The 16,185-nt window shown below is 41.5% G+C and overlaps 1 protein-coding gene across 1 annotated transcript; it reads right to left on the bottom strand.

Annotated features, from left to right (window-relative positions):
* Positions 1-1,133: 1,133 nt before the first annotated feature.
* On the bottom strand, positions 1,134-15,723 carry SAAL1 (serum amyloid A like 1). Its single transcript, XM_090032559.1, has 12 exons — positions 15,252-15,723; positions 13,855-13,968; positions 11,911-11,994; positions 10,684-10,763; positions 9,696-9,755; positions 9,354-9,469; positions 7,628-7,811; positions 7,216-7,298; positions 6,027-6,215; positions 4,905-5,101; positions 3,602-3,694; positions 1,134-2,433 (listed from the first exon to the last, which is right to left on the bottom strand). Exons 1-12 carry the CDS (start codon positions 15,372-15,374, stop codon positions 2,341-2,343), a joined length of 1,416 nt encoding a protein of 471 aa, XP_089888685.1. The 5' UTR covers positions 15,375-15,723; the 3' UTR covers positions 1,134-2,340.
* Positions 15,724-16,185: the final 462 nt, after the last annotated feature.

Below are 16,185 nucleotides of genomic sequence, written 5' to 3'. Positions count from 1 at the left end.
CGGACAGGCGCCGCACGCGCTCCCACAGCATGGCCGCGCGGGGGCGGGGGCGGCCGCGGTCAAAGTCGGGACGCGGACCTCACACCGGGCCGGCTGTCACGATGGGGCAAATGAGAAGGGCTGCCCGTCTTATTTACCGCTTCACGCCGGTACGCTTAGCCACGCCTATCACTATGTCTTATTTTCGGGGTATGGCTTATATTGCGCAAATACGTAGAAATCCTGCTACGGCTTATTTTATGGGTATGTCTTATTTTCGGGGAAACAAGAGACCGTTTCAGGCTGGACATAAGGAAGAATTTCTTCACTGTCCGAACCGCCATGGTCTGGAACAGCCTGCCATCAGAGGTGGTTCAAGAACCTACATTGAACACATTCAAAAGCAAATTGGATGCTCATCTTCCTGGGATCCTATGACCCCAGCTGACTTCCTGCCCTTTAGGCGGGGGGCTGGACTCGATGATCTTCTGAGGTCCCTTTCAGCCCTAATATCTATGAAATAATCTGGGAGAATTCTCCCAGGTTTGTTTACCTGGCAGAAAAATCTTACCCACAAAGTCAAATGCTGAAGCCCAGAAGAGTGGAAAGCTTGCTGTACTTTTACTGTGCAGCTGTGGGGAATGGGGGCATGCATGCAACTCTGCATGCTGTCACCCCCCTTAGTTTGCCTAGCAACAAGTGGCATAGGGTCAGATTGGCTCACCCAGACTGCCTATAAATCAGCCTGCGTTTCCCTGCAGCACAACATAAGGATTGGGCAAGAAGCACATTTTGTCTCCTACTGGAGCAGCAATCCAGCAAGTGACACACTGTCTTCCGGGGGGGAGTGGAAGGGATGCTGGAGGACTATGTCCTCTCCTGAGAAAAGGGAAGCATGTATATTCACTCTCGCAGGAGAAACTCTCCATGGAATTATATAACCCTGGTTGTTCCCAGGTTATTTTTCTCCTGGAGCAGCCATTTTCACTCCAGAAGAAAAAGCCTTAACATCTATACACTCGTGGTTTCTCTTGGTAGAGCAGCAACTTTCCCAGGAGAAACTGAACGTCTGTATCCAGCCTATGTCCAGTATTTTCTGAAAAACTGTATTAAAACTGACTCTTAGAATAAAGAAATACAATGGGTTGTTTTGTTTTTTTAAAAACCAACCTTTATTACAATTCTGTAGTTTTAAGAAAATATTCAAAAGCTGTCAAAGTAGTATGAAAACAATGTTGCTGTATTCACAGTTACCTACTGCTCCCAATAAACAAAACGTACAAACATTTCCAGAAACACAAAGTCTTTAACGGATGACTTCAGTCAGATTTTTCTGGTTCTTGGTCTCCTTGCTAACAACAAAGATGTTGTCAACTGCCTGAGGAAAAATATATTTGCATCACTTCTGAAAACCTGAAGTTTGGAGGAAAAGGCCATAGTAAAAAGACACTATCTTTAAAAATTATCACCTGCACATGTAACTCAAGGCAAGCAAAATGTGTACCAGCACAATACTCAAAGCCAACAGCTATCAGGACAGCAGGGTAATATATGCATACTAATGAGCTAGTCTTCATGACCTTGCTCCTACCCTCTTTAACACTGCAATCTAACGAACGCCAGCTGTTAAAAGTTCCAGTTTTTAGAAACAAGACAAGCTGAACTTGTTAAAACATATCTGATGTTTAAATACAGTGGATAATGTGAGTTGCACTACACTACAGATAAACTATATGAAAATATAAAAGCATTTAACATTTAAGAGGATTTCGAGAAGTGTGAGAGGTGTGATTCAATGGCAACTATATACTATCAAACTTCCTCAAATATCACTGAAAATCTCAGGCTTCAACATTTCTGCAGGTGACAACTCGCACACTCTTCCGACACCACAAATCTGAAGTAATTCATCATGTGGTTTAACTCTGCTTTTTTAAGATCCCTGAAAAAAACGACAAATCACTTAGCTGGGTAATATTTAAGATTTCCTCCTTCTGACACTAGCAATTTTATGAAACACCAGAACCATTTTGAAACATTCATATTTCCTTGTTCCAGTGACAGGTAAAAAGCAAAGGGTCAGGAGTTATTAGAAGTGTACTTCTACTTTGTGTTCTACTTGTTTGCTTCACCAAAGCAAACAAGACTGCAAGACGCAGAGCTGAATAAGAGTTTGTTTTCTTCCTCCTCCCAGTTTGACTTAATCCTGGATTAATCAAAGTAACCTGGACAATTTTTTAATTGACTGCAGGCAAGGAGGGTTTGTTCCTCTGCATTAGGGACTTTTTGATTTCTAAAATCAAATGTAAAGAAATAGTCAAAAAGTTCATCCCATAGGAGGAAAATGTTACACACATATTCCTAGGTCTGGAGCCTGAGGCTTGGGAAACATTTTTCTAGATTGTCTGCAAGAGTCTGATCTGCCTCACGCAACACTTCGTGAAAACTCTCCACCTGAAATAAAATACAAGTACATTCAAGTCCACTTATATGCATAATCAGACAGAAGCACAATTCACTTAAACTGCATACCACTGCAACAAAGGTCCCAATATTTGCTTACCACTAACATTCAAAATAGCATCTTTTCAATTATGTATTAAATGAATAAAACGCTTAAGTACACGGCATATTTCAGCCCTAGTGTCCAATATACAATGTTACTGTACTTTATTTAAATACATAATTTGCACCAAAAACAGCAAAAGGGAAGTAACCATTAAAACACACCTATTAGAAGCTTTGAAAATGACGCCAGTAATTAAGATGGGTTATTTTGCACTTAATAAGCACTCCTTACCTCAAGTTCAGGTAAGCGCACACATGGCCTTTATTCATTTCTGAGTCTGTTGTTAACCAGGATACACTGTATAACCACCCTCAGATGGAGCATACTGGATCAAATCAAAGACCAATCTAGTCCAGTATAGTATCAATGACTTGCCAATGCTATTTCAGAAGGACCTTGCCCTTATCACTATGGGACAACCTGTCCCTCAAAAGATAAGTTTCCTTTTAAACTCCGAAAATTAAAAAGTTGACCAATATAGGCAAAGCCCAAAGTTCAAGTGGTTCTAGCCTCAAGACTTTTTTTTTTTTTTTAATTGCTCATTAATGCACATAACAAGAACACTGAACTCTCTTTCTGAATCCCGCTAAAAGCTATTGACCTTAGTGAAACATTCTGTTAATGGCTTCCACAGAACAATCAATGGAATGCACTCCTGTGTAATGTCAGTAAAGACTTAGGCTTACATCAGAAAGAGTGGATATTTTAAAGGTTTGACAGGGAACAGGCCATTCACTTTTTATTTTCTTTAAAAAAAAAAATCACCTAATAAGCTGTGTATATTAAAAATATTCTACAAAAAACATAATGGAACAAATCTTCAGTTCATGTCAATTAGCAGAAATCCACTAATTTCAATAGAGTCCTGCCAATTTACATCAGCTGACAATCTAACCCAAGTTTGATCTGAAATGAGCCAAAAGAAAAAGGGACATATGTAGATCTGTTTTACACTGCATTAAGTACTGTATCATGTGTCAGAGAAATCCTGCCCTTCATCCACATCTTATTATAACTATTAGTCATCCATGTTAGAAGACTACGTATACTCACCGCTGTGAAATACAGAGGTAATAGATTTTTAAATGCACAGGAACATTTCTGTTCATTGAGATGCCCCTGGTTTAGTCCCTCTAATATATTTTCCTAGAACACAAAGAAAGTACGCACAAAAAAATTAACTAATATTTCATAATAGTTGAACAAAAACTCACCATCACATACATAAAGCCACATGCAACACTGTGTTGCACAGCAGGTAAAACACGCTGAACAAGTAACAGAACTTGACGTCCAGAGGCAACAACGGAAACAAAACTGAATGCAAAGGGTAGGAAAGTGGTTTCACAGCCTGAATACTGTCACAGCTAAGTAACTCTTGGTCAAAAAAAATGCGGAAGTGACACTTTATATACAGGATAAGAAAATGTATATCAAGAATACTTTTCAGATGGCAATCAAGAACAGACTAGGAAAAGTCATTCCACAGAACAGTGGCCTCCAAAGTGGGGTGCGCGCAAAATCCATTGGGATGCGGGAAGAAAATATTAGAACTTCTATTTAGATGTATATTTATATAAATATGCATATATTGGGGGTGCGTGTAAAAAAATTTTTTTTTTTACTGATGGGATGCGCGATCAAAAAAGTTTGGAGACCACTGGTATAGACCACAGGTGACAGGCCTGCAGGACAAGTGACACAGGCAGCATCTATGTGTGGCGCACAAGCTCTAGGCACACAGGAAAGGGAGGCACCAGAATAAGGTAGGGAGCAGAGTGAGGGCAGGATGCTGCCGAAAAGAAGTGACAGGTATCACTACCAAAAACTAAGTTAACCACTCCTGAATTCAGGTCTTTGAATCCTCACTATAAAAAACTGTGGTGGATGCAGAAATAGGGAAAGGTTACCCTCGCTCATAAAACCTGACACTACCTCCTCTTGCAGTAATGTCCTTCCCCTACCACATTCTGCTACATGCAGCTGCAGCCACAGACTTGAGCCCAGCTCCCCTCACACATCTATTCTGGCACTAAGGTATTCTTCTGGTTGGCCTGCTCCCTCAAGAGCAGCACTGAGGGAAAGGGTGGGGCTTAACTTTTATCATACCCGTCTTAAAAGGCTGGCCACCCAGAGCTCTAGAAACAGACCAATAGCTGTGAAGGTCCCTATCCAAGTGTCACAGGTTGCTGTTGCACCAATCAATTCCTTAATCAAGAGCTCATGCAACTAGGCCTCTAGTATGTAGTTCTCATTGTAAATGAACAGGGAAAACCGAACAAAGGAAAACTCCCCTTGAAAAATAAGGTTTTGTCTTCTCCTACTATATATAAATTCCTCCTAGAATGGCTCTTACCTTAGTCAATTCTTGAAGCATGTTAGAAAGTAATTCACAACAGATATCCTTCAAAATTTTCAAATGGAAGTCTTCCTGAGTTAGTCCTGACTTTTCAGTCTCATCTGGCTTGGATTCTTTTGAATTATCTAAAGACCTCTTTCCGCAGTCCTCCATGTATTGTAAGACACGAATCAGGCTGCCAATCAGAGGCATATCTAATGTATAGAAGCAGGAAATCAAAGTTTAACAGATTGAAAACACAGATTTTGTAACAAAGAATACAAGGGGTATGTATAATCAAATTGTTTCACAAAGTTATTTTATTAGCAGTCAGTGACTGTCAATTAGAGGTTTGTAAACTGCTAAGCAGTAACACAGGAAGAGAGAGGATTATAAGCAGCTGGCATCTCACTCTATCAAACTGCACACTCTGCTTACTTCAAATCCATAGCCTCAAGGCATGGGGAAGTGCAACAGAGAACCTCCACAGCTGTAAAGTTACATCAAGAACAATTCTTCCCAAAAACCTCAGATAGCAGAGCCAAAGCACCTGCACCAACCTTTTCCAGGGGAAAGATGATCCCACTATTAGTCCAGCTTAGCTGCAAAGAGAGGGGAGGAAGGGATCATGGCCTCTTGTTTCCTCTCCCCCTCACCTTTACAAACTAGGACTTGCTAGCAAAGGAAACCTGGACATCACTGAAAATGGCTTTCAGTCTTTTTTTTTTTTTTTAAGAAACAGGGGCTGATACACTAAAAATACGGCAAAGTAGTAAATCCAAAAATGTCACGTAAGCATACAAATGTTGGCCTAAGTTTTGATCAGTAACACACTCAGTGATGAAACAAATGAAAAAATAGAAATGTACAATTCTCCGCCTCTTAAAGTACCTGCAACAGAGGCCTCTGACATTAAAAAAAGACTACTCTGCATTCTCATTTTTCACATCTTAACCAGAGGAGAAAGACTGAATTGAAACCTCACATTCCAAACCTTAGGTGTGATGAGAAACTGACGAATAAGCTAGAACTGAATTGTGTATCACTTCTCTCTTTATATATAATCTCTTAACTTTGTAGCATCCAAAAATCCCCATCTGAGTGTTGCGTAATGTAAATAATAGTATAGGTGACACTTGCTTTTTCTCATCTTGACATATTCTTGCTCTGTTTGTGAAGCAAACATGGCTGACAACACAGACAAAATAGAGGCCAATACAGTCTTCTGTTCTTGAACAATGATTGGTGGATCATCTGGCTGGCAAAGTTCATGGCAGACCAGGTCATAAAGCAAACTCCAAGTCTCTTTTCCTCCATCAGGAGACTGCACTTGAGAAGAGAAAAAAAATATTTAAGTAAAGGATTATTTTTCTTCCATTAAAGCATCCAGAATGACTTAATTTGCAATCCCTAAGGTCAGCCAAGAGCTACCTTCTAACAAGCACCATCCACGTGCTTGTATGCCTAGTTAGCAAAAACTGCTCTTAACAATCACTCCACAGTTCTGGAACTCTCTCCCTTGAAACCCACCAGAGCCTGAGCCTAGACATTTTCTGGAAACACTGGAAAGCCTTCCTAGTTGGGCAGTTGCCTGTAGCTGTGCTGATCTAAGGACATAGGCAGACAAGGTTCTTTATGTAAATGTGGTATCTTTTATTAGACCAACTAAATAGTTGGAAAAACTCTTTCTTACAAGCTTTTGGGTACAAACACCCTTCTTCAGGCACAGGGAGTCTATTTTCTCCATTGCTAGCACACTCTCCCTGTGCCTAAAGAAGGGTGTTTGTACCCGAAACCTTGCAAAAAAGAATTTTTTCAACTATTTAGTTGGTCTAATAAAAGGGATCACATTTACCCAAATAACCTTTTCTTCCTATTTGGGAAGACATTAGCAGACACGGCTAGGCTGGGCTGGCATATCATTTAAGGCCGAGGTATCAAACTCACCTCATGTTCCAGGCTGGATCTAGCCAAGAGCACAAGGCTCTGACTTAGAACATGAGCTAGTGGAGGGAGCAACAGCTGCAGCTCCAACCTAGAGCAAATGGTGGCAGCTCCACCCAGAGCTGGAACTGCCATCACTGCATGCCTTCAGCTGGGCTCCAGCACAGGATACACAGGACACCTCTAATTTAAGGGGTTTCTGCTTAATTTTGTTACCTCCACTTGCTTTTTAAGTTGTTTTATTCTCATGTTCATTCTCCTGCATTACAAGTTACTGTACTACAAATCATTTTGTGGTTTTTTTTGTAAGCTATCTTGCACCTTTGCTGGGAAAAGCAGCACAGAAATCAAATAAACCAATTTCAGTGCAATTCAAGTGTCTTACCAATAGCCTGAATGCCTTCATCGACTGTGGTTAGAAGCTGCAAGATATGCATGTAAACATCCAGTCCTTCTGGGCTATCTGACCTACACCAAATAAAAACCAAAGACAATATTAATGACTTCCATATTAGGAAATAAGATCTAACAGAAGTTAATACTCCTAATAAGAATAAAATGCAATATTAATTTTAAAAATTACTGTTAATAAACCCTAGGATACAAGTGACATCCAACAAGTTCAACAGAGATTTTGTAATAACAAATAACTGCGTGTTTACTCTACCAATGTCAGAACTAATCTTGCAAACTGTTATTCATACATAGTGCTCCCACTAAAGTCAGAACTGGGCTCTAAGAAGGTAATCAACAAAAAGTTCCTCTGTCTCCAGAACTAAAAGAAAAAGGACACGTACCGAACTTGTTTTGCTGCTTCAAGTAAACAAGGCACAATCTTAAAATCTGGAAGTTCTTCTGGGGAATCATCTGTAGACTGACCCACTGACTGACGAGAGCAATTTTTAATCCAATTTAACATTAGATCTTCATCTAGATCAAAAAGCTTATCCACCACTTCACCCACTTTTACCAGCAGTTCAACTGCACAAAAGAGACATATCAATCAAATTTGACACTATGAATGATGAAAAGCCAGCATGCAAAACTCTTACCCATGGGACTACCTACAAAGCATGATTTGGATTATGGTTCTAGTATATTTTATTCATACATATTGATCCACTATAGATTTATTGGGGTCTGCTCTTTAAAGGGGAAATATGTCTTTTGTGATAAAATGTATTTGAGGGGACTTAAGAGGTCTGAACTCTATTCCTTTCTCTGTGAACCTGGAAAAAGGAGTTAATATCTACCTGTTTCCTTGCCACATTAATAAAGCAGACCTATAGTACTTCCTTACTTTACAAAAGTGCTTTAAAATTTAGTTAATTTAAAAAGGCCAAATCCTGATACCAGGACAATCAATAACAGCATTATTTATTTCTATATATTTATAGATTACCTAACTGTGCTACCCTTACTCGTGCTAGGCAGTGTATTTCCCCTTAAATTAATCCCACTGAAACCAGACATGTAATTAGAACCTCAAACAGAAATGCAGAACAGTATTATTTATTAATAAACAGAAGTTAGGAACATTTTTATGAGTCCCAAAGCTGAAATGCTAGTATTTCTAGACAAATGCACACTGCAGTTTTGCACACTGCAGCGAACACAAAAATATCATATTTACTGGGTTCCAAGATGAAGTTCTCTCCCCATTTAATACGGGGAAAGGAGCCCCTCATCTTGGAACTGAGTACGAGGTGGGGGAAGGGGAGCGGCGGCAGACAGCCAGAGCCATAGCTGCTGCCTATCCCCACACTGCCTCTGCACCCTGCCATCTTCCCCTTGTAGCACCCTCTGCCCCCCTGCAGCCTCTGCTCTTCACCTGCCTCTCTCCCTGCCCCCTTACCCTTTTTCCAGTGCTGGCAGGCACTGTCCCCACTCTAGCTTAGGGCAGAGTTCAGGGAGAGATGGGGCAGGCAGGCACAAGCAAGGGGCAAGCTGCTTGACCTTCCCACATCACCTGCCCCTGCACTACCTGCCCCCCTGCAGAATCTAACAACTGGGGGGTTGTCTTATATTTAGAGCCATCCTAGATTCTGATAAATGTGGCAAAATGTTTTCTAGTTCAGAAATGTTGAAGAAAACTAAGCTACATGCTTAAAACAGTGTAAGCGATACAAAAATAAGGAAGACGGCTGCTTAGTTGTCTTGTTTTTCTGAAGTTTATTTTTCACTATGTTGGGCTCAGCTAGAAGAGAGGCCTGACACATTTATGTAACAAAGCAAATGCAAGATTAAACTAAGATTCAGAGTAATTGTATCATTCTACCAACTGCCCTGGTCTAATTATACTTATTTCAATAATGTAAAATTGACTTTTTTAAAATCTTGCTTTACCACCAAAGGTGTATGTACCCTGCAAGAGCAGACTCACTGTATACAGGTCTTCTCTTAACTCATGACGTTTACATTATCAAAACTGTAACCCCACTTCCGAGTCAAAACCACTCGAGTCTTTGCTATACTTCAACACGGTATTTTAACTAGCGATATAGTAACTCCTTGACAACTCACCATTTGTAGAGCTTGACATGATAAAACAAATACAGTCATATACAGAGGGGTTTTCCCGAATTCTTTCAACCCAGATATTAGCCACATCTGGTTGGGAGAGGCAAGTTAATAATAACCTAGAGAAGAATTGTAGGTTTAGCAAATTAAGCACAAATGTAACACCAGTTGTTTTGGATTTATTGGTAACAGATAAACATTTAGCCCTTGTTGAATGAAGTCCAGGGACACTGTAGAACTGAGAAGGGGAAACAAAAATACAAATGAGCCCACTCTCACAAGTTTTCTTTACAGCCATTATACATGTCATACTCTTAATAGTCAATATTCTTTAAGATGACTTACCTGCTTGTTTCCAGCAGAGTAGGAGAATCTGAATCACATAAACGCTGCAGTAAAACTTGTCTGTAAACAGAAGTTGAAAAGCAAGCTTAATGAACTTTTTTTATTAAGAGAAAATAAATAGGCACGGGTTGGCAACCTATGCTGTGGCTTCAGAAGCATTCAGTGGTGAGGGACTCTCTGAGCCATTGCTCAATTTGGCAGCGGGGGCTCCAGCAGCAGGGCTCCCATCGCACTGTGCTATAGTTGGACAGAACTGGCTTTGGTGGAAAGGGTACTCTGCCTAACCCATGCCATCTGACTGCAGCACAGCATCTGGCAAAGGGGTACTTCTGTGGTGCTATGACAGCTGGGAAAAGTGGTAGTGGCTGGGTCCTAAGGCCCTGCCATCTCCAACCTCAACTGGGTCATTCCAGCTAATGTTGCAGACTCCTGTTCTAGGGTTATGTTCAAATTGTTTTTTTCATATGAGCAGCTTGATTAAAATAAAAGTTAGAACTTCCATTTGTTCAAGGATTTATACTTGCAATTCCCAAAACATTCATAAACAAATGCATTCCTGAGCTTTTGTCAATGCAAATGGTAGTGCTTATGATCTGAGAGGAGACTGATGCGTAATGAACAGTTCCTCACTTTACTATGCTGGCTGTCCTGTTTTGTTGCAATAACTTAAAAGACTTTCCAGAGAGTACCATCTCCAACACTGTTACAGTAGTAACTAACTCATCTGATGTAATGCTTGAACATTGGCTGGAAAGGTGCAGCAGATAAAAAGAAAGTTTTTCTTCCTCTTTATATAAATTAACATGAATTAAGAAAAGTAGTGGAGTTAACATAAAAGAAACTCAGTAAAATTACTTTTATATAAAAAAACTGAATAAAAAGAAATATGGCTACTGAGACTAGACTTTTATACTTAATCCAAAAGTTATTATTCAAAAAGCTTTCAACCAATACTTAATGCATGCTGGTGTTGTACACACACACCTACCCAAGATTCTCATCTTTACTAATAGACATGCAGATATCTTGGAAACAGGCCATATTACCCAATATTCCCACACAGATTTCCTGTGAAAACAAAGAAGAGCAGCGTTAAGCAAAAGCAGCACTACAGCTCGTAATTTCTCTTTCAACACCTTGGTATGAAGCGGGGGTTCTCAAACATTTTGACATCGTGACCCCCTGGCGGCCAGCAACTTAAAAGTGGGTCCCAAACTTTTCTTCCCTCCCTAAAAGCTGTGGCACAGGAAACGGCTGCTGCCACCATCCAGCACCCTGTGTCGCCATGCGCCACTTCCCCATGCCCAAGTCTAGCATGTTCAATACCCATTGATGGACACAAATGCCATGTTGGAACACATTTGCCTTCCCATATGAAAAAAAAACAAAACAAACTATTGCTTACAAAGATTTAAAAAATAAATACAACAGATATTATTTGGAATTTCAGACCAAAAGAACCTACAACTCTACGAATGGAACAATGCAAGTATTAAAACAATTTTGCAAGTGGCCAGCACTAGTAATGAATGCCATGGGCATTTCAAATTTTCAGTAAGGTAATTTGGATTCTAGCCTTAGCTAACAAAATAACACATTAAAGAGTCATCTTAACTAACATATTCATGTTTGTTACATTTAATGTAACAGTCACCATATCAAATTGTTAGAGACAGAAGGGAATGTCATAGTTACCAGAGAATGTAAACCCAGTGTGTAAATAATTAACTATTATGCTTTCAAAAGTTTTATGTCTATAGTAATATTTCCAATAACTTCAGTGAGAGCAGCTGAAAATCCTAGTTTTAATTTCTGAACAGGGAAAAGCAGCCAAGCTAAAACTTTATTTTATTTATGATGTGTTTTAAGGACTAATCTTGCAACAGTGGTCATAAACATAATCCTTACCAATTTTAAATCAGTGCCAAGATGAAGTTATCAAGTAAAACATGCCCTGTTTTTGGGCTTGAAGCAAAGCTATTCTTTCACTGACAATGGTACGCATCCGCACCGAAGTCTCTGTAAGAGATCCCATGCTTATTTTTTACACCAGTGTACATAAATAACATTTTAAAATTGGATTTAGTGAATTTTAGAAGCCCCAAAATTCATACAAAAATAGAACACAGAGGACTGAGACATTTTACATGCACCCACCCCAAACTATCTGCTACTGCTGGTAAATAAGCAAGGCTTTCCAATAACTTATACTTACAGTGAGTCTAGGACACTTTGACTTGGCAAACACTCCCATAAATATATCAGGGGCATTAAACTCTTGAAGAAATAAAGCAACACCCTGCAGGAGAAAACATATTTATTCTTGATAAGTAAATATAACTGTTGCTCTTTTTTAAAATACATTTTTTACACATTTTATCAAACCTTTCCCATGGAAATCAGGCTAAGTCAAGAAGTTGTCAGATTCACTGCAACAGCCAAATTGACTGCCTATTCTCGTTGGGCTGTCAAGAACAGTTAATAATAGAAGTAAATGTGTACACTAATGTGATGCCCACTTACTACACCATCCTTATCCATCTTTGTGGAATTTCATTCATTGATTAACATCTTACACAAGTCACGAATATTCCGTTTGGTTCACTACTGATGTTTTCATTTTGCTTGGGGCAAAAGCGTTAAGTAGTAAGAATTCAACCAATGCCATAACAGTCAGATAAAAAGGTAACAAGGAAAGAGATTTTCTATTAGGACTTAATCAGAGAAGGCCAGAAAAGAAAGTAGTAGAAATCTTCTCTTCTTTTTTCCACCTCATTAAACCAGAAAATTAATTCCCTATTTGGAAGTAAAGGACTCATCTTCCAAGTTGTTTATTTAGAAAAAATCTAAACAAACAGAGAGCACTTTTCTTTATTTAAGAATTTGCTAACGTTTCAGTTCTTGGAAACTTAAGACATCACAAAATTTTTAAAAAGTGTTTTATTAGACTACATAGGCATGGTTAATTCATCAACCATAATACAATTTAATAGCAACAAGCATGATTGTTAACTATAGATTAGTATGGTATTAAAAAGGGTAGAGATGTAATCGCTAGAGATTAAAAAACTGAAATTGTAAACGACCATTATACAGTTCTAAGATTTACAAAAGAATTAATTTCCGTATTAGTTGACATATGAACTCTAATAAGTCATATGAAAATACAGAGGCTTCCAATATGGTGTCATTTATCCCACAAAATTCTGAACCAATGAGCACCAGATGGCAGATCCTGTTCCATAAGTAGTCCGAGAGCCCTGTTCCTGACCACACACACACACAGCTCTGTTCCCTACCTTCAGAAAACAACTTGGTACCAGCAACTGACATCAAACTGGAAACTCTTCCACATGACCTAGCAATTAGTTTAGAGTGCAGGAAAAATTCTTGCTATTTTAATCCTAGTATTTAAAGTATACATGGTACCATCATTAATCTTTTTCATGACAAATTACTACCTGCTTTAGGGTGTCAGGAGAAACTGTCAGCTAGAATAGAAAAAGAGCAATGACATCCAAATCGGATGGCTGGCAGAGAATGCTTGATTCTGAATCCTCTACCCTAGAGATGTCAAAGATATGGTCCACAGAGCCATTCCATCTTGACCACTGGGCTGCTGGAAGTAACAAGGGGGTGTGCAGAGGACAGGGCCTGCTACAAAATTTAGGGGGGCACAAGAGCTGTGCAGCAAAGGTCACAGCTGCCAGTAGTTCTGCAGATCCAGCTTGGGAGGAGCCCAACAGTCTGGAGCCAGCCAGGTGCCCAGAGTGAGTTTGACACCTCTGTTCCACACTACAGAGCTACTGCTGCTCTAACTACAGCAGCAGGCACATTAGTAAACTCTCTGGGGCAGATGCAGCTCTGTTGCCAGAAGAGTAACAGCTCTCTGAACAACAAAAGCCTTCTTTTGCTAGCACAGCTACCTCCAAACTTGGTATTTCACTGGCACAGCTACATCCACTACAAGGTATGATTTTTTTCCATACGACATACAGTAAGTTGGCAGAATTTTGCAATGTAAACAAGACCTAATATTACCAATCCTCTTTCAGAACCATTTAAATTAAGAACATTGAACAAAAGGCCAAAATCGCCAAAAAATTCTTAACTATACAGTTACTTTCAACATTTCACTAGATAAGACTGCTTCACATACCTCATCCATGGACATATCCCATACTTTACATATGTCATTCTCCATTTCTTCCTCTAGCTCTGTCTGTATCTCCTCATTGCTCAAGTTCAAGTCACTCTTTTCAGGGCTAATAACCTATTAAGTACAGGAAAGAAAATGAGGCTAGAATTACTGAGCTACAGTGAAAAAATGCAAGGAGTTAGAAAAAAAAAATCACGATTTCAGGTAGAGAAAAAAAACACAAGTGACTAAACATATTCTTCTCAAGCACTCACAAAACTCACAGAAGCATTCAGTACTTTTAAATCACTCCCTGCTTTGCCAGAAGAGGCTTGCTTTACAAGATCAGCAAGCTTTTCATCTCATCCTGCCTTGCTTTCATCCTGCCTCGCTTTTTCCCCGCTGAACAGGTTTAATAAGTGGGATTCTCTGCTGATCAGCTTCTCCTTGATAGGAGGTATTACCACAATGGTTCTCAACTTTTTTAGACTCAAGGCACCTCCTGGGCAAAACCAGCTCTTAGTTTTCACTAGTCAACTATGGAAAACTACTAGAGCAGTGAATTTCAACTGTTTTCATAGTTTCATAGTTTCTAGGGTCGGAAGGGACCTGAGTAGATCATCTAGTCCGACCCCCTGCCATGGCAGGAAATCATACTGGGGTCAAACGACCCCAGCAAAATGTTCATCCAACCTCCTCTTAAACACCCCCAGGGTAGGAGCCAGCACCACCTCTCTTGGAAGTTGGTTCCAGATCCTAGCCGCCCTGACCCTGAAGTAGCGCCTCCTGATATCACCTCAAGGTACCTCCCTTACCCCTTTTGTCAATGGAGTGCTGCCCCATGTCATGAACCAACTGATTCCTTGCAGAGGGTCTTTGAAGACACAACTGGAGCTTAATGCTCCAGGTATGCCCAACTGGACAGCTGGCAGGGAATGCTTGATCCCAAATCCTTTAACCCAGGGATATCAGAGATACTGTCCACAGGGCCATCCCATCTAGAGTTAAAGCCATGCCTGCTGTAGCTAAACTCCTGCTGAAATTCAGCATCCCAATGGGCTAGCCCCAATAACTCCCTACACCCAGAACCTGAGCCCACCCTTATGGGCCAATCATCCTCACCCTTCCTGGTGCACCCTTCACAGGACCCCATGGTCCCCAGAGGACACCACCCCCCACCCCTTCCCAGTTGGAAGCCACTGAGCCTTTCCTGAGCCTTTCCTGGCTGCAAGCGACCCCCACGTGGCAGCACCCTTCCCGGCTGGAATCCTCGGGGGTTCCACTGCCACTCTGGCCCCGCCCCCGTTACCGCTACACCGAGCCCCCGCGCGGAGGCAGGTCCCCCTCGGTCACTGCCGGGTACGCGCATGCGCATCTCCTACCGAACGCCCCGGCCTGAGGAAGCCCCCCGCACGCACCTCGATGAGCTTCGTGAGGACGCTGAAGAGCCAGTGCTTGCTGTACACGGTGTCCCCCACGGCGTCACCCGAGGCCTCCTCATCCTCCGCCTCGCTGGACGGCGGTGACGGGTTGCGGTCCATTCTCAGGCCGGGCCCCGCTGCGCACGCAGCACTGGGCGGCAGAAAGTGAACAAAAGCTGCCGCCGGAGGCCCAGCCGCGCCGCACAGCACCCCCTACCGCCCGCAGCCTGAGCCACCTCCCCACTCTTAGCGTAACTCGCCTGCACGCGTCACTGCCGGATGTGCGGATTCGAGCCGAGGCAGGGTTCCGTCAGCCAGAGTCCAGGCCAGGCGTGCGCATGCGTACCTCACGCCGAGGCCAGTTCCCTGAGTGGCTACCAAGTGCACGCATGCGCACCCTGCACCGAAGACAGTCACTGAGGCAGCTCTTCTCCCGCCCGAATCAGGGTCGGGTGTACACCGAACACCCGAGCTAAGAAGGGTTCCCTGCAGTGAATCAAAGCCAGAGGTACGCATGCGCACCTCGCACTAACCCCCTCCTCCCTCTACTGCAGCAGATGCCCCACCCCCAAGAATCTCAGGCCGTCCTTGACAAGGCGCTTGTCCGTCACGTGCTAGTTCTTGGGATGCAAACTGAGCTGCGTCTGGGATCAGGGTGCTTGGGTGGAGACAGTAAGGACATGTACCCAGCACGGGGGAGGGGGAGGGCTTTGCAGGGCTCCCCAACATCTGTAGGGTGAAAAAGAAAAAAAGGAGGGGAAAGGAAGAGCTGGCCTTTCCCTGACAGGTGCCTCGTGTCTATAAGCAACTATGTGCATATGCATATACAACCATGTATAAAATATATAATAAAGTGCAATATAATACAATTCTATGTTGTCATAATTATGTGTATTGATATGTTATAAATATTATATGTAATAATTATAAC

Source organism: Crocodylus siamensis, chromosome 2 (genome assembly GCF_052110815.1).
Source record: "Crocodylus siamensis isolate JL-2025a chromosome 2, ASM5211081v1, whole genome shotgun sequence".
NCBI lineage: Eukaryota > Metazoa > Chordata > Crocodylia > Crocodylidae > Crocodylus > Crocodylus siamensis.
Note: the sequence above shows the minus strand (reverse complement) of the source record. Positions and strands in the feature narration are given on the sequence as shown.